This window comes from Gopherus flavomarginatus, chromosome 11 (genome assembly GCF_025201925.1).
Source record: "Gopherus flavomarginatus isolate rGopFla2 chromosome 11, rGopFla2.mat.asm, whole genome shotgun sequence".
Classification (NCBI taxonomy): Eukaryota; Metazoa; Chordata; order Testudines; family Testudinidae; genus Gopherus; species Gopherus flavomarginatus.
This window is the reverse complement of record NC_066627.1, coordinates 14,885,414-14,906,483: the sequence shown is the minus strand read 5'-3', so window position 1 is coordinate 14,906,483 and position 21,070 is coordinate 14,885,414. Positions and strand designations below refer to the sequence as shown.

The window sequence follows — 21,070 nt, the reverse complement described above, 5'->3', positions numbered from 1 at the left end:
GCTGAGGATGCAGTTCATCCCATCATCCAGATTATTAATGAAGATGTTGAATTAACCCAGCCCCTGAGGTACTCTTGCTTGATACCAGCTGTCAACTAGACATCGAGCCATTGATCACTACCTGTTGAGCCCAACGATGTAGTCAGCTTTCTGTTCATGTTATAGTCCATTTATCCAATCCATGCTTCTTTAACTTGTTAGCAAGAATACTTTGGGAAACCATATCAAAAGCTTCTCTAAAGTTAAGGTATATCACTTCCATGGCTTTTCCCATATCTACAAAGCCAGTTATCTCATCATAGAAGGCAATCATGTTGGTGAGGCATGATTTTCCTTTGGTGAATCCATATTGACTCTTTCTGATCACCTTCTTCTCCTGCAATTGCTTCAAAATTGATTCCTTTAGGATTTGCTTCATAATTTTTCCAGGGACTGAGATGAGGCTGACTGATCTGTAGATCCCTGGATTCTCCTTTCCTTTTTAAAAAAAAATTGGACACTATATTTGCCTTTTTCCAGTTGTCCGGGATCTCCCCTGAACACCACGAGTTTGCAAAGATAAGAGATTAGGAGTGAAGGCTCCTGATATTTTCCCCTGGCTCCAGGAGTGGAGTGGGATTTTAGCAAGAGGAGTCTATGAATCCAGATTCCTGGGCTAGATCCTCAAATCTGGGAGGAGAGTAGCATATGATGAGTTAGAAACAGGTGTGGAGGAAGCTGGATTAATAGATTTCATAAAATTAAACGCGAAAAAGAACAATTAGATCATCTAGTCTGACTCCTGTATATCGCATGCCATTAAATTTCACCCAGGTAGCCCTATACTGACCCAGTGACTTGAGTTTGGCTAAAGAAGCGTGAGGGAGCCCAACTTCATCCTATTCAGAAGCAGTTGTTTTCAGAGTTGATTGACTGCTAGAGAAGGGAAGGATCCCAAACCATCTTCTGGTGGAGATTCAAGGGCTCCCATCCACCGTAGCATCTTCTAGGAAGGCATCCAGTCTGGATTTGAAGTCATCGAGAGATGAAGAACTCACCACTTCCCTTGGTAGCTTCTTCCAGTGGTGAATGAAAAAAAAATTGTGTCTAATTTGCATTTATCTGGCTTCTGCTTCCAACCATTGGTGGTTGTTCTGCCTTTCTTCTCTAGATCAAAGTGCTCTTTAGCACCTTCATTCCTCTCTCAATCATATTGCATATGGCTGTGTTAAAACACCTTTCGTTTGAATGAGCCCCACTTCCCAAGCAATCCAGATCACTCTGTGTCACCACCCTGTCCTCATCATCCTGTCCTCCAGTCTTTGGTCATCTGCAAGTTATGTCAGAAGTTATATATCTACTTCAGATCATTGATGAAAATGTTGAATGGCATCAGTACTGCAGAACCTCACTAGAAATATCTGCTTTAGGTGATGAGTCCTCATTAGTGACTTTTTTAAAAAATCAGTCTGTTCACCAGTTCTTAATCTGATTAGTATGTGCTGTGCTAAATTTGTATCAGAAAATCTTTTGGTACTAAGCCAACACCTTACAAAAGTCTAAGGGTTAGATCAACATAGGCAGTTAGGAGCTCAGATCTACTTTTGATGCCTGAATCCAATATTTAGATACTTAAAATCCCTGCTCAGATTTCAGAATTGTGCACTAACCCCCTAGATTATACAGTCATTCTGTCTCTCCTTCTGGCATAATATTTAAGTAAAATGCTTAAATATTTTATATAGCATAGAATAGCTTCCAGAGTACAGACTGAAAGAAACACATCTCAATATACCCTATAGACTAGGTTGGTTAGGACAGTCACCTAGCAGATGGGTGACCTGGATTCAAGTTGTTGCTCTGAATGAGGCAGAGGTGAGGTTTAAACTGGGGTGTTGATTGTGGCTGGTGACTGTTTAAAACACTGAGTGATTGGGCAAGATGACAAACCCTTTCCTTTTCTGCAAGAAATTCCTGACCTACCTTAAATGTCTGAGTTCAGGAGAGTGAAGATAAGAACATAATGTAAGAATGCCCACACCAGGTCAGACCAAAGGTCCATCTAGTTCAGTGTCCTGACTTCCACCAGTGGCCAGATGCTTCAAAGGGAACAAACAGAACCTGGCAATTATTCAGTGAGTCATCCCTTGTTGTTGCATCATAGCATCTAGCACCAGAGATTTAGGGACACCCAGAGCATGGGATTGTGAGGCTGGTGATCATGGACTAATCACCAGTGATGGAACTGTCCTCCATGCACTTATTTAAGTCTTTGCTTGAGCTAGTTATATTTTTAGCCTACACAACATCCCCTGGCAATGAGTTCCATAGGCTGACTGTGCATTGTGCGAAGTACTTCTTTTTGTTTGTTTGTTTTTTAACCTGCTGCCTATTAATTAATCAATTAATTAACCAATTAATTAATTAGCCAATTAACCTAGTTCTTGCTTTATGTGAAGAGATAAAGAACACTTTCTTAATCATTTTCTCTATGCCATTCATGAGTTTATAGACTGCTAGCCTATCACTCCTTACTCATCTCTTTTCTCTCCTCATATGGAAGCTGTTCAATCCCTTTTGTCATTTTATTGTGAGTCTGCACCTTTTCCAATTCTAATATACATATTTTTGGATGGAACGACCAGAACTATATGCAGTGCTCAAGTTGTAGGCGTACAAGGAATTTATATGTTGGAATTATGATATTTACTGTTTTAGTATCTATCTCTTTTCTTATGATTTGTAACGTTCTGCTAGATATTTTGACTGCGGCTGCAGATTGAGCAGTTGTTTTCAGAGGACTATTCATAGAATCATAGAATATCAGAGTTGGGAGGGACCTCAAGAGGTCATCCAGTTCAACCCCCTGCTCAAAGCAGGACCAATTCCCAACTAAATCATCCCAGCCAGGGCTTTCTCAAGCCTGACCTTAAAAACTTTTAAGGAAGGAGATTCCACCACCTTCCTAGGTAGCCCATTCCAGTGCTTCACAACCCTCCTAGTGAAAAAGATTTTTTCCTAATATCCAACCTAAACCTCCCCCACTGCAAATTGAGACCATTACTCCTTGTTCTGTTATCAGATACCACTGAGAAGAGTCTAGATCCATCCTCTTTGGAACCCCCTTTCAGCTAGTTGAAAGCAGCTATCAAATTCCCCCTCACTCTTCTCTTCTGCAGACTAAACAATGCCAGTTCCCTCAGCCTCTCCTCGTAAGTCATGTGCTCCAGCCCCCTAACCATCTTTGTTACCCTCCACAGGACTCTTTCCAATTTATCCACATCCTTCTCGTAGTGTGGGGTTCAAAACTGGACACAGTACTCCAGAGGAGGCCTCATCAATGTCGAATAGAGGGGAATGATCACGTCCCTCGATCTGCTGGCAATGCACCTAATTATACAGCCCAATATGCCATTAGCCTTCTTGGCAACAAGAACACACTGTTGACTCATATCCAGCTTCTCATCCACTGTAACCCGTAGATCCTTTTCTGCCAAACTGCTCCTAGCCATCCAGTCTGTAGTCTGTAACAGTGAATGGGATTCTTCCATCCTAAGTGCAGGACTCTGCACTTGTCCTTGTTGAACCTCATCAGGTTTCTTTTGGCTCAATCCTCTAATTTGTCTAGGTCCCTCTGTATCCTATCCCTACCCTCCAGCGTATCTACACTCCACCAAGTTTAGTGTCATCTGCAATCTTGGTGAGAGTGCAATGCATCCCATCAACCAGATCATTAATGAAGATATTGAACAAGACCGGGCCCAGGAACAACCCTTGGGGCACTCCGCTTGAAACCGGCTGCCAACTAGACATGGAGTTGTTGATCACTACCCTTTGAACCCGACGATCTAGCCAGCTTTCTATCCACCTTGTAAAGTCCATTCATCCAGCCCATAATTCTTTAACTTGCTGGCAAGAATACTGTGGGAAACCCATCAAAAGCTTTGCTAAGTCAAGGAATAACACAACCATTGCTTTCCCCTCATTCACAGACCCAGTTATCTCCTCATAGAAGGCAATTAGGTTAGTCAGGCATGACTTGCCCTTGTTGAATCCATGCTAACTGTTCCTGATCACTTTCCTCTCCTCAGCGTGCTTCAGAACTGATTTCTTGAGAACCCGCTCCATCATTTTTCCATAGACTGAGGTGAGTCTGACTGGCTTGTAGTTCCCTGGATCCTCCTTCTTCCCTTTTTTTAAAGATGAGCACTCCATTAGCCTTTTTCCTGTCATCTGAGACCTCCCCAGTTCGCCATGAGTTTTCAAAGATAATGGACAATGGCTCTGCAATCACATCCACCAACCCCTTTAGCACCCTCGGATGCAGAGCATCCGGCACCATGGACTTGTGCTCGTCCAGTTTTTCTAAATAGTCCAGAACCACTTTTTACTCCACAGAGGCCTGGTCACCTTCTCCCCATACTGTGCTACCCAGTGCAGTAGTCTGGGAGCTGACCTTGTTTGTGAGGATAAAGGCAAAAAATCATTGAATACATTAGCTTTTTCCACATCCTCTGTCACTAGGTTGCCTCCCTCATTCAGTAAGGGGCTCATACTTTCCTTGACTTTCTTCTTGTTGTTAACATACCTGAAGAAACCCATCTTGTTACTCTTAACATCTCCTGCTAGCTGCAACTCCAAGTGTGATTTGGCCTTCCTGATTTAACTCCTGCATACCTGAGCAATATTTTTATACTCCTCCCTGGTCATTTATTCAATCTTCCACTTCTTTTTTAAGTAGTAACAGCTAATTTAGTCCCCATCATTTTGTATGTATAGTTGGGATTGTGTTTTTCCAATGTGCATTACTTCGCACATATCAATACTGAATTTTATCTACAATTTGGTTGTGCAGTCACCCAGCTTGTGATATCCCTTTGTAACTCTTCGCAGTCAGCTTCAAATTGAAGTATCTTGAGTAATTTGGTAACTTTCACAAATTTTGCCTCCTGTTTACAGATCATTTAAGAATATGTTGAACAATACTGGTCCTAGTGTAGTTTCTTGTGGGACCCTGCTATTTACTTTTCTCCACTGTGAAAAGTAACCATTTACTACTATACTTTGTGTCTTATCATTTAGCCAGTTACTGACCCATGATAGTACCTTTCCATGCATCCTGTGACTGCTGAGTTTGCTGAAAAGCATTTGAGGCGGGACTAGGTTGGTCACACACACATTCCCGGAATACTAGAGATCCCTGTACTTCCAGGAACAGCGTGGGGGCCCCCTACTACCAATGTCACCTTGTCATGCTGCATGGCGGACGCCATGTTAAAGGAAGTGCTGCCCTGCTCCCGCAGGTTGGGTGACAAACCAGCCAAAAAGAAGACTGTCTGGTATAAAACTGGTCAAGTGAGCCCCCACTCCATCTTCCCTCCCTCAAAGCTTGGCCCCTCACTTCCATTCAGATCGGAACCCTTATTACTCCCACTCCATTGAGATCTCCCTCACTCCGACGTCCCTCTCAATCACTTCAGCCAACCCCACTGAGATTACCCTGTTTAGTTTGGTGAAAATTGGAAAGGCCTGATTTTAGTGGCCAGTTTTTACAGTTTTCCAATATTCACCCTTATCCATTGGGTTCTGACCAGAGTGGGCCAGCAGCTGGCCATAGAGGGGACCCAGCCCATCTGGGTGAACAGCTTGGCCTAGAGAAACTAGGGAGTATGTGACATTCTAGTTAATTAATGATAATGATTAATGAGATACTGGCAGAGTATGAGGCCCACACAATGGGGACCAGATAGGATTTTGCTCTTCCCCTGGCTTGGTAAAAGAGAAACACATCATCCCCCAGCAGCATGAGGTCTAAACTTGGCCCGTGGACTCCATGTGCACAGCACACCTCAAATGCAGTCAGCTCTGGGGTGGGGCAGCTGGGTAATGACTCCACAGTGGCACCACATGAGGAAAGCTCACCCAGCACTGAGATTGAGCAAGCTCTGAGGCGGAGGAGCAGCCACAAAGTGACATCACATGGGGATGGCTAACCCAGCACTGATGTGTGTGGGGGGGTGAGTGTCCTAGCTTCAGGGAATGGACCTTGTTCAATGGATGGACAGAGAGAGAGATCTCAGCACCTCTTAGAGAACACAGCACTGCCTTAGTATTGCCAGCCACTGGCTGGGATTTACCATGTGCCCAAGGGGTGCTGTGGTGGCTTTCAATGTGGCCTCATCTTGAAACCTTACCTGTTGAGTTTGAGGGGGTGATCTCTGTGTGTGTGTTTGTTGGGGGGGGGGGTTAGAAGACTGGAGGGCACTGAAGGGAAGAAGGAGGGGTCTCCCTGGCCCTGTTGTGGGTGTCCACAGATCATTGAGGGTTCAAATCCAGATGTCGCTACTCTCACCCGCTCCAGAGACCAAGTCCCAGAGAGACAGTGGCTAACAGAGCAGATATCAGCCACCCTCTTCTTCACAAAACCACAAAACAATGCCACACTGGGATGGCTAACCCAGCGCTGAGGGGTGTGTGTGTGTGTGTGTGTCCCTGCTTCAGGGAATGAGGCCTGAGTAGTGGGTGGAGAGAGCAAGACAACCCAGCACCTCCTGGAAGACAAAGCACTGCCTGAGTACTGCCAACCCCTGGCTGGGATTAGCCATGTGCCTAGGGGGCTGGCACTGCAGGCTTTCAGTGTGGCCTCATCTTGACACCCACCGTGTTTTGTTTGAGAGGGTGAGCTGTGTGTGTGGGATGGGAGGGCAGAAGGCTGGGGGGTGGGAGGCAGGGACATCTCCCTGGCACTGTTCTGGGTGTCCACAGATCGTTCAGGGATCAAATCCAGATCTGGCAGTTCCTACACACCCCAGAGACGAAGTCCCAGGGACCCAGTGGCTCAGAGAGCAGATATCAGGCCTCTCTCACTCAGCTCCCTTCACAGAGGAGGCAGAGAGAGGAGGATGCTGAGACCTCACATCCAGCTTCCTTCTTGCTTTGATTCTTCCCTGGCTGCTGCATTGTTCTGCCAGCTACCCCTCCCTGCTCCAACCACGAACCAGACCAGGCACAAAGTCAGTCTGGAAATTAGTAGAAGGTTTCTAATCATCAGAAGGAGGAGGTTCGGCAGCAGCCCCACAAGAGGAGTTTTGGGGGCACACAACTTTGTTCGTTTTAACACAGAGGTAGAGAAATGTATGAGTGTGATTGTATGATGGAGCTGCTTGTGAAGGATGGAGACAGGGCTGAGCAGCCCATGGGCTCACTTCCAGTTAATGTCCTGTGTTCCGAAAACTCATGCTCAAAGTTTCATCTGGCCACCAGCAGGGGTCAGGAAGGGATCCCCCCCCCACCAATATCTTCTGAGAGGGTTTATTTTATTTTGTTTTACTCTCCTTCCTCTGCAGTTCTGGCAAAGACCACAGCTGGAGATGGGGGCCTAGGGCGGGGCCAGGCTCTGAAGTGGCACAGAGCATTGTCTGTCTCTCTCGAGTCGTTGGCTGGCTCATTCTTGCTCAGATACTCGGGCTCTCATTGATCACCATATGTGGGGTGGGGAAGGATTTTTCCCTCAGTTCAGATGAGCAGTCACTTTGTCATGGAAGGGGCAGGGGGTCGCCTTCCTTTGCAGCATGTGGGTGCGGGTCACTCACCAGGACTATCTGGATGGGACTCTTTTAACCATTTCCCTGCGACAGCTGAGGTCTCAGGCATTGGTGCACTTTAGTCCCACCTGCTCTGCCTGTGGCAAATAATAATCTAGTCTCGTGAAGGTGCTAATTCTGTGTTCTCATTTCAGGTGCTCTCAGTGGCCTGTGCTATACATGGGGAAGAAATAGGTGACTGGGTGTCCTTTCTGGCTGCCCCCAGGGCTCAGAACTTCCTGACTTCCTGACCTATTGTTCAGTGGCAGAGCCAGGTGGAGGGAGGAGGGAGAGTGGAAAAATAAAAAAGGCGCCACCTGCTTCAGTGCTTTTACTGACGGGGCAGCACTCCAGGTCTTCAGCAGCACCTCAGCAGAGTGACCTTCACTCGCTCCACAGGTCTTCGGCAGCATTTCGGCGATGAAGCTTCAGTGCTGCCTCCTGCATAGCACAGACCCTGAGCACAGCCCCGTCAGTAAAAGCACCGCAGTGGGTGGCGCCTTTTTTTTTCACTCTCAGGTGAATAAAATTAAAGAAGTTCCACTTGTGCTTGGTGAGAGAGCAGCTGCTGTTTTGCTTCTCCCCTAGCTACGCTACTGCCAATGTTTTATCCCTCTGTCCCCACTTCCCTACCAGAGCTGGGGACAGAACACATGAGTCCTGACTCTCAGCCTCACCCACACTGACCACTACAGCTGACTATCCTTCTTCCATGGAGCTCTGCTGATTTACAGTAGCTGGGGATCTGGGACATTGTTTTTCCACTAACACCCATTCAATTCCAATGACTAATTGACATGGTGGAGAAAGGTACTCGAATTTCAGTTCTAATCCCTTCACCTCTTCAATGCAGGTGTTAGTGCTCCCAGGATACATCTCCCAGTCCTCCCTGTAATATCCTAATAAAACCAGGAAAGACCATATCCATTTCAGCCTCATCCAGTTTAATTTACACTGTGAATTTAAACTGATATAGTTAAATGAATGCCAAAGGGGATGTGGATGTTCTTAATTATGTTGAAAACTGACTATTCTGGTTTAGTTTAAATTAATTAAGAATAGGTTTAAACTACACTGAAATCAGCTTCTTTGTGACCAAAGTATGTCCGCACAGTGGTGTAACTACACCAGTTTAAAAGCCAATTCAAGTTATACAAATTGCTAAGGCTTAAATTATTGATAGCGTCCAGTAAATATTATTGTACTGGCTAATAGTTCTTCAGAAAAGAGCACATTTTCATTTTAGACTGACAGGCAGACAGCTAGATAAACAAAAAAGTAATTGTGAGAATAGATAGGCAGTTAGACAGATATGTCTCAGTTTAAAAGAAATAGAAAAGCGCTTTAAAATGTTTTGGATGGATTTTTTTTCCCCTCTCTTTCCTAAAGTAGTAAGAAAAAAACAAAATACAATTCATTTTTGTAAACCCCCTTCCAGTGATATTCTGATCTGTTGTATATTCTCTGCTCTGAGATAATCAGAGCAGATACTTCTCTGGGTTTGTCTGGATCCCGGAATTGACACAGGAATTTTTACATCAAATTTGGAAAAATATAAAAATATATTTATTGATTTAACATTTCCCATCTATCTATTTTAATTTTACCAATCTAATATATGAATTAATAAAATACATATTTACCACTTTAATATTTGACTTTAACCTGGGAATTAGCATAATATAGCATTCATAACCCAATATTTCAACCAATTCTGGAAATTTGTCCTGCACAGAATTATCAACTCGATATTTTAATTGGCTCTGGAGGTTAAAAAAATCAGAATTATAAATGTAATATTTTAACCAAATCTAAAAACATATGTAGTTTTCAGTTTTTGGGTTTTTTTTCATAAAAACTAGACATTTATATACATATTAGCTTAAAATTATAACCATGTCTGTGAAGTACCATTTATCATTAATACAATTTTAATGAGATCTGGAAAATAGTATAAAATATACTTACTAATGTAATATTTAATCAAATCTAGACAATAGTAATGTATAATTCTTAATTCACTATTTTAATGAAAATAAGAATATATCATTATTAAATATGTTAATAATAATAGGAATTCTTATTCAATACAATTATTAATGCAACATGTTTAACAAATGTGGAAATCAACACAGTATATAGTTATGAATTTAAGATTTTAATCAAAAATCTAGAAATTAACATAGTATGTAAATATTAATTTAACATGTGAAATGAATCTGGAAATCAATAATATATGGACTTATAATTAATGAGTAATGAATACAATATCTAGTTCTTAATTTATTATATTAGTTAAAATGGTAATTCATGATATACATAATTATTCATTTGTTATTTAAATGGAAAGTAGAAATTGATAACATATATTTTTATAAAATTATTTTAAATATAGGAATTGAAATCTTAGGTAGTTATTTATTTTAATCAAAATTCTGAATACTTTTCATTTTAAACAAATTTTTGAATTAATATAGCATGCTGTTTTTTAATTTTACAGTCTGAGTCTCAAAATTAATATATACTGTAACTCTTAATTTACCAGTATAATCTATTTTGGAAAATATAATGTGTAAAATGCTTGGGGCAGAGACATTTTTTAAAATAAACACTAATATAAACCATAAATAATATAATTCTCATTTGACTCTATACATTCATTTCAAGGACAACAATAATTTGTAGAGTTTAATCATATTGATACTTTTATATAGATTTTTATATATTTGATCTAGATTTTCCTTCAGCAGAGCCTTTTGGGCCAATCCATAATTAATGTCATCCTTGGAGCTGTCCAGACTCAAGGTAAGGAATTTTTAAAGGTCCTCTCGATTCAGTTCTGTGCCACTCATTAGCTAGATGAGGAGAATGTTTGGGGTACATTTGCCCAAGGTGCTTTACTGGTTTAGGATTCCAATCCCATTTACCAAAGCAATTTAGGGCCAGACACTCAAGTGGATTTAGGTGCCCAAATGTGCAGCCCCAGCCCAGTCAATTCCATGTTAGTCTTGAAGAATAGGGAGGAGGGGACATTAAAGCAGCTCATTCTGCTTCTGTGACATCATCCACTGGTTTGACCAGCACAGATGGGGCTTGGGATCCTAGACAGGTCCATAGGAGCTGATCAAGCTACGGAAGCAGGAGCAAGAGTTCACTGGCCAGGCAGGACAGCTGGCTCAATACCTCAGTGCAGGATCTTTATCCAGTGCGGAGGGTTTCCAAAGGCAGAATAAACCCAGCTTCAGTGTCAGATCCCAGGCAAAATTTGAAATATGATATGCAGGAGAGAGAGAGAAAGTGGTTATGATTGTGTGTGTGTGAGTTCCTACTACTGTAACCACTAGACCCCTCTCCCCTCCCAGCGCTCTGGGTAGAACCTGTGAATCCTCTTGATTGTTTTCTTTCATCTCCAGGACCCCCTGATACATCCGGCCAACGACACCATCCCAGTGACCAAGTTCATCCTGCTGGGTTTCGCCTCCATGGACTGGGAGAGCCGCACTTTCCTCTGTGCCCTTCTCTCCTCTGCCTACACTGGGACACTGGCAGGCAACCTGTGCATTGTGTGGACCGTGCTGCGGGACTCCCACCTCCAACGCTTGCCCATGTACATCCTGCTGGGGAACTTCTCCTGGCTGGAGATCTCCTATGTCACAACCACAGTGCCAAAGTTGCTCTCTGACCTGGTGTCCCCCGGCCTCCCCATCTCTTTCCCTGCCTGCTTTATGCAGTTCTATTTCTTCTTGTCCATGGGGGCTACCGAGTGCCTCTTCCTCGCTGCCATGGCCTTGGATAGGTACCTGGCCATCTGCCACCCCCTGCGCTACCCCGTCCTCATGTCCTCACACAGCTGTTGGGTGCTGGCCTCCTTCTGCTGGCTTATCGGCTTCCTGTGGTTCATAGTGCCTGTTACCCTCATCTCCCAACTCTCCTTCTGTGGCACCAACACCCTCGATCATTTTGTCTGTGACCCAGCCCCATTGCTGGCTGCTTCCTGCACTCCAGCTCCCCAGGCTGAACATTCCTGCTATGCCCTGAGCTCCCTCATAATCTTCATCACCATCCTCTTCATCCTGGCATCCTATGGGCTAGTCATCAGAGCTGTGCTGAGGCTGCCAGCTGGGGCTGGGCGGCACAAGGCCTTCTCCACCTGCTCCTCACACCTGGCTGTTGTGGGCCTGTTCTACGGCTCTGGTATGGTCAACTATGTCAACCCAGCAGCCTCGGGGGCCAGTGGGAAGGTGGTGACTCTCTTCTACACAGTGGGGACCCCCCTGCTCAACCCACTGATCTACAGCCTGAGGAACAAGGAGATGAAGCAGGCTCTGAAGAGGACCCTGCTGGGGGAGCAGTAGGGGGTTCTGCTCTATCCGCAGTCTGCAGAGACTGGCTGGTCAGGGTAGTGGGCAATGGGATATGGGGACTTTTCCTTCTGGGGGCTCAGACTCCAATGAAGCAAGGGGAGCACACCCAGCATTTTGCATTACCTCTAGGTCATACTAGAAAAATTCTCATTTGACAATGTACTCAGAACACAATTGTGAACTGGAAGAGAGGGTGGAACTGTCTGTGTGTGTGTATGTCTTTGCTGGAGGAAATATGCCCTGCTCAGTGTGTGTATGTAGAAGATAGGAGACTGAAATGAGTGTGTGTGCAAGGAGGCTGGCTTGTATATCTGCCCTTTTTGTCTGGTGACATTTGAATACAGTTATCTGGATAAATGTGTCACCACATTCACATCCCAAATGTTTTTAATATTATTTCCAACTTTTGGTAAAAAGCTACTGTTAAATAAATTTCTATTAAAAAAAAAGATTGACCAGTTCTGTTTATAAATGTATTTTTATGTTTTTTATGTCAAGATTAGTGGAAAAGGAAACCAAAGAGAATTCTAGTTTAAACTTTATGGACAAAAATAGAACTAGAAATGTTGTATAAAAGAATTAACTCTAATTATCTGTGAAAGTAAAGAATGCATTTTATTAAATCACACTGCTTACTAATCAGATGAGAAACACTAATATTCAACAACTGTGTATAAGGAGAAAAGAATAACCATATAATATAATATCTATATTGCTAATTTGGAACATTCTATAATAATATTATGGTATTTAGAAAATTACTTATGATACATAAAATATTCTTCTTTTAAAAGATTTTCCTGAAAAGACTTTGATTTCCCTGATTTTTTTTCCTATTTTTGAAATTATTCATAGATTTTCAGCAAAAATTATCAGACTCAGATCCTCAGCTGATGGAAGACTTTCAGGGAGTGAAGTCAAATTTCATTAGCTATGGATCTGGCCCACATAGCCTATGGTACTTTGCTGATTTACACCACCTGGGATTCTGGTCCATTGACTCCAATGGAGTTGCATTTATTTAAACCAGCTGGAGATTTTGCTTATTGACTGCAATGGACCTATGAACATTTACACTGGCTAGGGATCTTGCTTTCTAAGCTCAGGCAGCTAGGCTGATTTACACCAGCTGGCCTCAGAGACCTCATTGATGATTCAGGTCCTTGGCTCTGACTTATTTCTGAACATAAATTTTCATGACTGAGCAGCATTTGATCTCTTTTCACACGACAAGTATATATATATCTCCTGTATGACATATTGAGATCTGGTTTCTAATAGCAATGACCCTTCAAGAATAAATCATGTCTTTTTTTTTTCTGGCATCACCATTCTATTCATCAGTCTATGATAATGGTCTTTTTTATCTTGGTGTTTCTCAGCGTGTAGATCATCAGGTTTAGCATGGGGATGACTAGAGTGTACAGGACTGAGACCATCTTGCCCATGGGGAGTTTCTTGAAGGGCTGAGCATAGACAACAATGCCTGGAATGAAAATTAAGCTCACAACGATGATCTGGGCTCCACAGGTGGTCAAAGCCTTAAGATTTCCTTCTGTGACATGTGTCTTTATCTTGACTAAGATGACAGTGTACGAAGTGAGTAGAATGATGAAGACTATGATGGGGGGCAGCCCAAAATTGCAGTCCATCAGTATTTCAATCAAGTAAGTTTTGGTGCAGGCCAGTTTGATGACTTGAGGGACATCACAATAGAAATTGTCTAGGACATTAGGACCACAGAATGGTAACTGGAGTATCAGTTCAATCTGTACAATAGAGTGAGCAAATCCACCTAGCCATGCCCTTGTCACCAGCCCCCCACCACACACACACACCCTGATTCATGATAGTCAAGTATTGCTGTGGTTTATAGATGGCCACATATCTATCCACTGCCGTAATCACAAGACAAAACATTGTTACAGCCTCCATTAAGTGGAAGAAGAACATCTGGAGCAGGCACTCACTGAATGAGATGATATTGCATTGAGAGAGGAGACATGACAGCAGTTTTTGGGGCATTAACTGAGGAGTAATTGACCTCTAGATAATATTTAGTCCTGCCATGAGTGCAGGGGACTGGACTAGGTAACCTCTCAAGGTGCCTTCTAATCCTACAATTCTAGGATTTTATCCCACTTTTTCAACTGTAGAACTGGGGGCTGAGAATGTGAAAAAGTGTGAAAAAAATACAGCACTCTCTCATATTTGAAGTAGAAGAAACAACAATACTGAATACAAAAGAAATTAAAATTTTATTTTATTTTGACATTTTCTAATGAAAAATTAAGATTGTCCACCCAGAAAAAGTGATTTTCCAATCAAAAAATTTTGTTTCCAACAAATCCTCTTTTATGAGACAGATTTTTTTTTGCAGATGAATGTTAACCACTGCTAATAATCTCGTGTATAGAGGACAGTGCCGTGTCACTGCAAGTGTGAGTAGTGGTGCAGGGATGGTTTGGGGAAATCAGGGAGGGAGAGCATAGCTGTATCACTATTCAGGGTTATTCAAAATGTCCAGACTGAATCATTATTACCTTCTTACAGCATGAGACAGGCTTGTACCCAACAGGGTAAACCCTCCCAAAACACCAGCTTTAGGCAACACGAGCTCTCCACTTTGAGTTTCACATGTGCCACTCTGTCCCAATGCAAACTAGCAATTTATACATCCCACTTTGTCACACTTTAGTGCCCAGTCCCCTCTCTTCTGGACACCTGCATTGCACACCAAATCCCTGCCTCTGCAGAAGTCGTGCACCCCAGCTCAATGATTTCATTGCAATTCTATACTCTTCTTGCCACAAAGCACTTAGCTCTGTCTGTGATGAAGTGGAAATTTTCTTAATTTTTTTTATGAATTCAATGCGTGCCTCAGTTTCCTCTGTGCATTGCACAAATATCTAGGTGGTAGGACAAGGTTGTGTGATGGTGGCAGAGATCCTTAGAGGGTAGGTGTGACTGCCATCTATTTCTCTGGACTCAGACAATGGCCGGAAACTCTGTATCCTGGCAACTGATGGCCTGGGCCCACCCTGCAAGAGCCAGCCAGAGGAGTTGGAGAACGAAGAGAGATGTGGAGGTCAGGTGACAGGTTTGCCCAGGAAACAGCACAAAGGATGCAGGAGGGGCAACTGGGAGTAACTGACGGGGGCTTCAGTGATCTCATTATGTTTGTATTTGGGCATGGTAGGCTGTCCTCTTCACACCCTGCTCTCAGTGACCTCTGTGCAGACCAATCTGTCACATCCTGGAGCGCAATCCAGACTAGTGAGGAGCTGTTTCACCACCTGCCCTGTTAACCTGGGTGCCTTAATTGCTCTGTTGTTATGATTCTCTTCTCTGGGCACCAGCAGCCAGTGTAGAACTTGCTGGAGGTCAAGGCATGGCTATTATATGAACCGAAGTAGGTAGTGAACCAAAGAATGCCTTGCTAGAATAGTAACCACTAACATTCCTGGGAGGATGCTACAGGAAAACACAGACCCCCTGTAATGTAAGGAGGAATGACAGGATAATGGAAGAGGATGTTTTGTTCAACCTATCGGGTACAAGGTACAAGTACAATAACGAATAACATCTGGAGTGTAATACATAACTTGTTTGTCTCAATGTATAAAAGAAGAGTTCTAAATGAATTGACAATGGCTTATCAATATTCCTTAACTTCAGGGTACATGTCCTTACTATATCAGACCCAAAGTGTGCACAGAGGTGATAGAACACAGTTTCCATCCTGCATCCTCTGTGTATACAAAAAATCCTCATGGTCCCCAGATTGCACCCTTTCCTCATTGGAAGTAGAGTTGTAGGAAGGGCAACATTGTATTGGCCATGGGGACAAAACTATGTGATGAGCAAACATGTGCTATTGAACCTATAGCTTGGTATGTGGGTTACTGATATTGTGCTTTGTTGACAGTAACCCTGGTTGACCTTTCATCACCAAATTGAGCCTTTGGTCTTTCTTTATGATTAACATTGAGGTCTGCTGAATCAGCCAGCTACATTGGTGCAGTTAACACTGGCTTTTGGAAACAACAGAAGAGTAATCCAAGGAGAGCAGTGCACAGAACAGCAGGCTGCAGACAAGTATTCAGGTCACACCCCGCATGTCTGTGCATCCCTGGACCAGCAACTGTGACTCCAGAAGCCTACTAGCAACACCCTAGTCACATTCCCTGGTCTCCACCAGCCTTGGTGGCTACTCTTAAGGTGACCTTTATACACTCCCAGTCCTGAATTTTCCCCAAACTATGTGCCCTGAAGTATCCAGCCCTCTCCTGCAACATTCAGAGAAATAATAAAGTTTGTTTCCTCCTTTAAAGAGAAAAAAACACACTACAGGTTATTAACTTAGCTAGGGTGCATACATGCCTTCCTGCAAACACAGCACTGAGACTAACATGGCTGCTACTCTGAAACCTGAGCACTGAGACAGTTTATTGTAAAAATAAAACAAATTTATTAACTAAGGGACATAGGTTAAGTGATGCCCAGTAAAACCTATTAAAAGCAGAGATGATTCAAAGCAAATAAAATTGAAAACACACACCTAAAAGCCTAAAGCTTAATCTAGCAAGGTACAAGCTTTGTTCAAGAAGCTGTTTTCCTCATTTGGTTATTTCTCTGGCTGTCCAACACACTATCTCTCTCTCTCTCTCACACACACACACACACACACACACACACACACACACACACACACACATCTTTTTCTCCCTCTATTGTTAACTACCATCAAAATTACCAGGAGGGAAAATTTAATAAAATAAACTAAAGTACCATTTGTGCGATAAAAATATGTAATGTGTATGAACATTTGTGTGTAGGGCTTAAGAGTGTGGGAGAAAGAGTTAGTTCTTTGGGATAGGTGTTCATTTGTCAGTGAGTATATGTGTGCAAAGTTTGTTTGGAGGTGTTATGGAGAATGAGATGTGGGGTATGTACAATGGATATCTGTGGAGAAGGTTCAGTGTATTGAGAGATGTAAGATGGAGATTGCTGAAGAGTGTGTGTGTGTGTGCGCGACTTTGTGTGTGTGAGAGAGAAAGAGAAAGCAGTGAGATATATGTGGGGTTGGAATATGTTGGGAGATGAACTTCTTAGTGGGAGGCTCTGAATTTCAAAGAGAAGTGGGACATCTTTGTGTGTGAGGTTAGGGTCTTTGTTGGGCTAGTGTGTAGTATCTGAAGATGTGGGTGTCCAATGTGTGGGTGTAGCTGCAAGGGATGGGGTTACAAATGGGGCATGGGGTGCTTTTGATAGGGGATGACATGATTATATATATGAGGTGATTATATGTGTGTGCATAAGGGGTACAGGTATGTGTTGGCTCAAGTTATGTCGGGGTGCTGGGGCTGTGAGGAGAGAGTTGAGGCTGGTGGAAGCTTTGCAATGTTAATATGTGGGAATGTAGCTGTCGGGTATGTGTTTACTCATATTCAGGTTTGGATGTGTGTGGGGGTGTTGGCTGGAGGTTTGTGTTGGATATCTGTGGAGAGTTAGGAATGTTGGGATATCTGACACAGAGTTATGTGGGTGTTTAGGTACTTGAGATGTGTGTGTAGATGTATGTGTGTTTGCTTGTATGCTTGGTATGAAGTACAGAGAGGGAGTTGGTGTGATCTGAATGAGAGTTAGGAACCTCACCCACTTAGGAATGTTTGAAAATCCCACTAGGCACCTATCTGCATCTGTAGACATTTAAATACCTGTGAAAATCTGGTCCTATTAATCAGATGTCAGGGGTATTCTGTATCCCCAATTCCCTCCTCTGGTTTCCCCCAAATCAATAGGGTTCTGCCCACTGGAGCCTAGAACAATCCATGAAAATGCTGTTCTGGGCATTCAAACATTAGCATTTGCAGAGAAACAGAGAAATACCATCAGGTTGAGTTTAGGGCCTCACTTTGCTCAGCCAATAAACCACTTAAGAGACTTATTTTCTTCCAAAAAAGTGTGTTTCACAATGATGAGTAAGGCCTGTTACCTTGCTTCATATCACACAGGGGATCAGGAGCACAGCAAGTAATAGACTCCATGAATCCTGAATCTGAGGCAAGTAGTTGAAGAACCGACAAGAAAGGATGCCGTTTTAGATTTGGTTTTGGTGAGCAGTGAGGACCTCATAGAAGAAATGGTTGTAGGGGACAACCTTGGTTCGAGCGATCATGAGCTAATTCAGTTCAAACTAGATGGAAGGATAAACAAAAATAGATCTGGGACTAGGGTTTTTTATTTCAAAAGGGCTAACTTTAAAGAATTAAGGAAATTAGTTAGGGAAGAGGATTGGACTGAAGAACTTGTGGATCTAAATGCGGAAGAGGCCTGAAATTACTTTAAGTCGCAGCTGCAGAAACTATCGGAAACCTGCATCCCAAGAAAGGGGAAAAAAAAACATAGGCAGGAGTTGTAGACCAAGCTGGATAAGCAAGCATCTCAGAGAGGTGATTAAGAAAAAGCAGAAAGCCTACAAGGAGTGGAAGAAGGGTGGGATTAGCAAGGAAAGCTATCTTAGTGAGGTCAGAATATGTAGGGATAAAGTGAGAAAGGCTAAAAGCCAAGTAGAGTTGAACCTTGGAAAGGGAATTAAAACCAATAGTAAAAGGTTCTATAGTCATATAAATAAGAAGAAAACAAAGAAAGAAGTGGGACCGCTACACACTGAGGATGGAAAGGAGGTTAAGGATAACCTAGGCATGGCCCAATATCTAAATAAGTACTTTGCCTCAGTCTTTAATAAGGCTAATGGGGAGCTTAGGGGTAATGGAAGGATGACAAATGGGAATGAGGATATGGAGGTGGATATTACCACATCTGAGGTAGAAGCCATACTTGAACAGCTTAATGGGACAAAATCTGAGGGCCCGGACAATCTTCATCCAAGAATATTAAAGGAACTGGGGCATGAAATTGCAAGCCCTTTAGCGAGAATTTTTAATGAATCAGTAAACTCAGAGGTTGTACCATATGACTGGAGAATTGCTAACGTAGTTCCTATCTTTAAGAAAGGGAGAAAGAGTGATCTGAGTAACTATAGACCTGTTAGTTTGACATCTGTAGTATGTAAGGTCTTGGAAAAAGTTTTGAAGGAGAAAGTAGTTAAGGACATTGAGGTCAATGGTAATTGGGACAAAGTACAACATGGTTTTACTAAAGGTAGATCCTACCAGACCAACCTGATCTCCTTCTTTGAGAAGGCGACAGACTATTTAGACAAAGGAAATGCGGTAGACCTAATTTACCTCGATTTCAGTAAGGCATTTCACACGGTTCCACATGAGGAATTATTAGTCAAATTGGAAAAGATGGGGATCAATATGAGAATTGAAAGGTGGATAAGGAACTGGTTAAAGGGGAGACTCCAACGGGTCGTACTGAAGGGTGAACTGTCAGGCTGGAAGGAGGTTACTAGTGGAGTTCCTCAAGGATCGGTTCTGGGACCAATCTTATTTAACCTTTTTATTACCAACCTTGGCACAAAAAGCGGGAATGTGCTAATAAAGTTTGCGGATGACACAAAGCTGGGGGGTATTGCTAACACGGAGAAGGACCAGGATATCACACAGGAAGATCTGGATGATCTTGTAAAGTGGAGTAATAGTAATAGGATGAAATTTAATAGTGAAAAGTGCAAGGTCATGCACTTAGGATTAATAATAAGAACTTTAGATATAGATTGGGGATGCATCAGTTGGAAGCAACAGAGGAGGAGAAGTACCTTGGGGTAGATCACAGGATGACTATGAGCCACCAATGTGATATGGCCGTTAAAAAAGCTAATGCGGTTTTAGGATGCATCAGGTGAGGTATTTCCACAAAGATAAGGAGGTGTTAGTACCGTTATATAAGGCGCTGGTGAGACCCCACCTGGAATACTGTGTGCAGTTCTGGTATCTCATGTTTAAGAAGGATGAATTCAAACTGGAACAAGTTCAGAGATGGGCTAGTAGGATGGGCTAGTAGGATGATCCGAGGAATGGAAAGCCTGTCATACGAAAGGATACTCAAAGAGCTTGGCTTGTTTAGTCTAGCCAAAGGAAGGCTGAGGGGGGATATGCTTGCTCTTTATAAATATATCAGAAGGATCAATATTAGGGAGGGAGAGGAATTATTTAAGCTTAGTACCAATGTAGATACAAAAACGAATGGGTATAAATTGGACACTAGGAAGTTTAGACTTGAAATTAGAGGAAGGTTTCTAACCATTAGAGAAGTGAAGTTCTGGAACAGCCTTCCAAGGGGAGTAGTGGGGGCAAAAGACATATCTGGCTTTAAGATTAAGCTTGATAAGTTTATGGAAGGGATGGTATGATGGGAGAACCTAATTTTGGCAATTGATCTTTGATTATCGCCAGATAAGTATGCCCAGTGGTTGGTGATGGGATGTTGGATGGGATGGGATCTGAGTTACTGCAGAGAATTCTTTCCTGAGTGCTGGCTGGTGAGTCTTGCCCACATGCTCAGGGTTTAGCTGATCGCCATATTTGGGGTCGGGAGGGAATTTTCCTCCAGGGCAGATTGGCAGAGGCCCTGGAGGTTTTTCGCCTTCCCCTGCAGCGTGGGACATAGGTCACTTGCTGGTGGATTCTCTGCAGCTTGAGGTCTTCAAATCACAATTTGAAGGCTTCAATAACTCAGGCATAGGTTAGGGGTTTGTTATAGAAATGGATGGGTAGGGTTCTGTGGCCTGCTTTGTGCAGGGGGTCGGACTAGATGATCACATTGGTCCCTTCTGACCCTAGAATCTATGAATCTATGACACATTCCTCTCTCATAGCCAGGTGTACAGCCCAGGAGTCCTAAATCCCATCTCTCACCTGCTTTAACCCACTAGATCAGTAGACCACACTCCTCTGAAAGAGCCAGGGATAAAACCCAGAGTCCTGACTCCCTGCCCCCTGCCCTCCAGTCTAATCCATTAAACCCCACAATTCTCCAAGATCTGAGAATAGAACACAGAAGTCCTGACCTCCCCCACACAGGTATTTCTTTCTCTAACTGCAATGCAGAAATGGGAATAGCACCCTAGTATAAATTGCTGACCAATAGCTTCCATCATCATTTAAACTGTTGGCCTTGGTGGACAGGACAGGCTAACATTGAAGTCATCCACAAACCCTCTCTTTTTCACTT

At 42.9% G+C, this 21,070-nt stretch overlaps 1 protein-coding gene across 1 annotated transcript; it reads left to right on the top strand.

The window, feature by feature from the left end:
• Positions 1–5,238: 5,238 nt before the first annotated feature.
• Positions 5,239–19,819, top strand: LOC127030854 (olfactory receptor 11H4-like; the record flags this gene model as incomplete). Its single annotated transcript, XM_050917569.1, has 4 exons — positions 5,239–5,334; positions 10,976–11,913; positions 12,425–12,494; positions 19,769–19,819. Coding segments are annotated over exons 1-4 (1,155 nt in total), but the record flags the coding sequence as incomplete, so codon positions are not given.
• Positions 19,820–21,070: the final 1,251 nt, after the last annotated feature.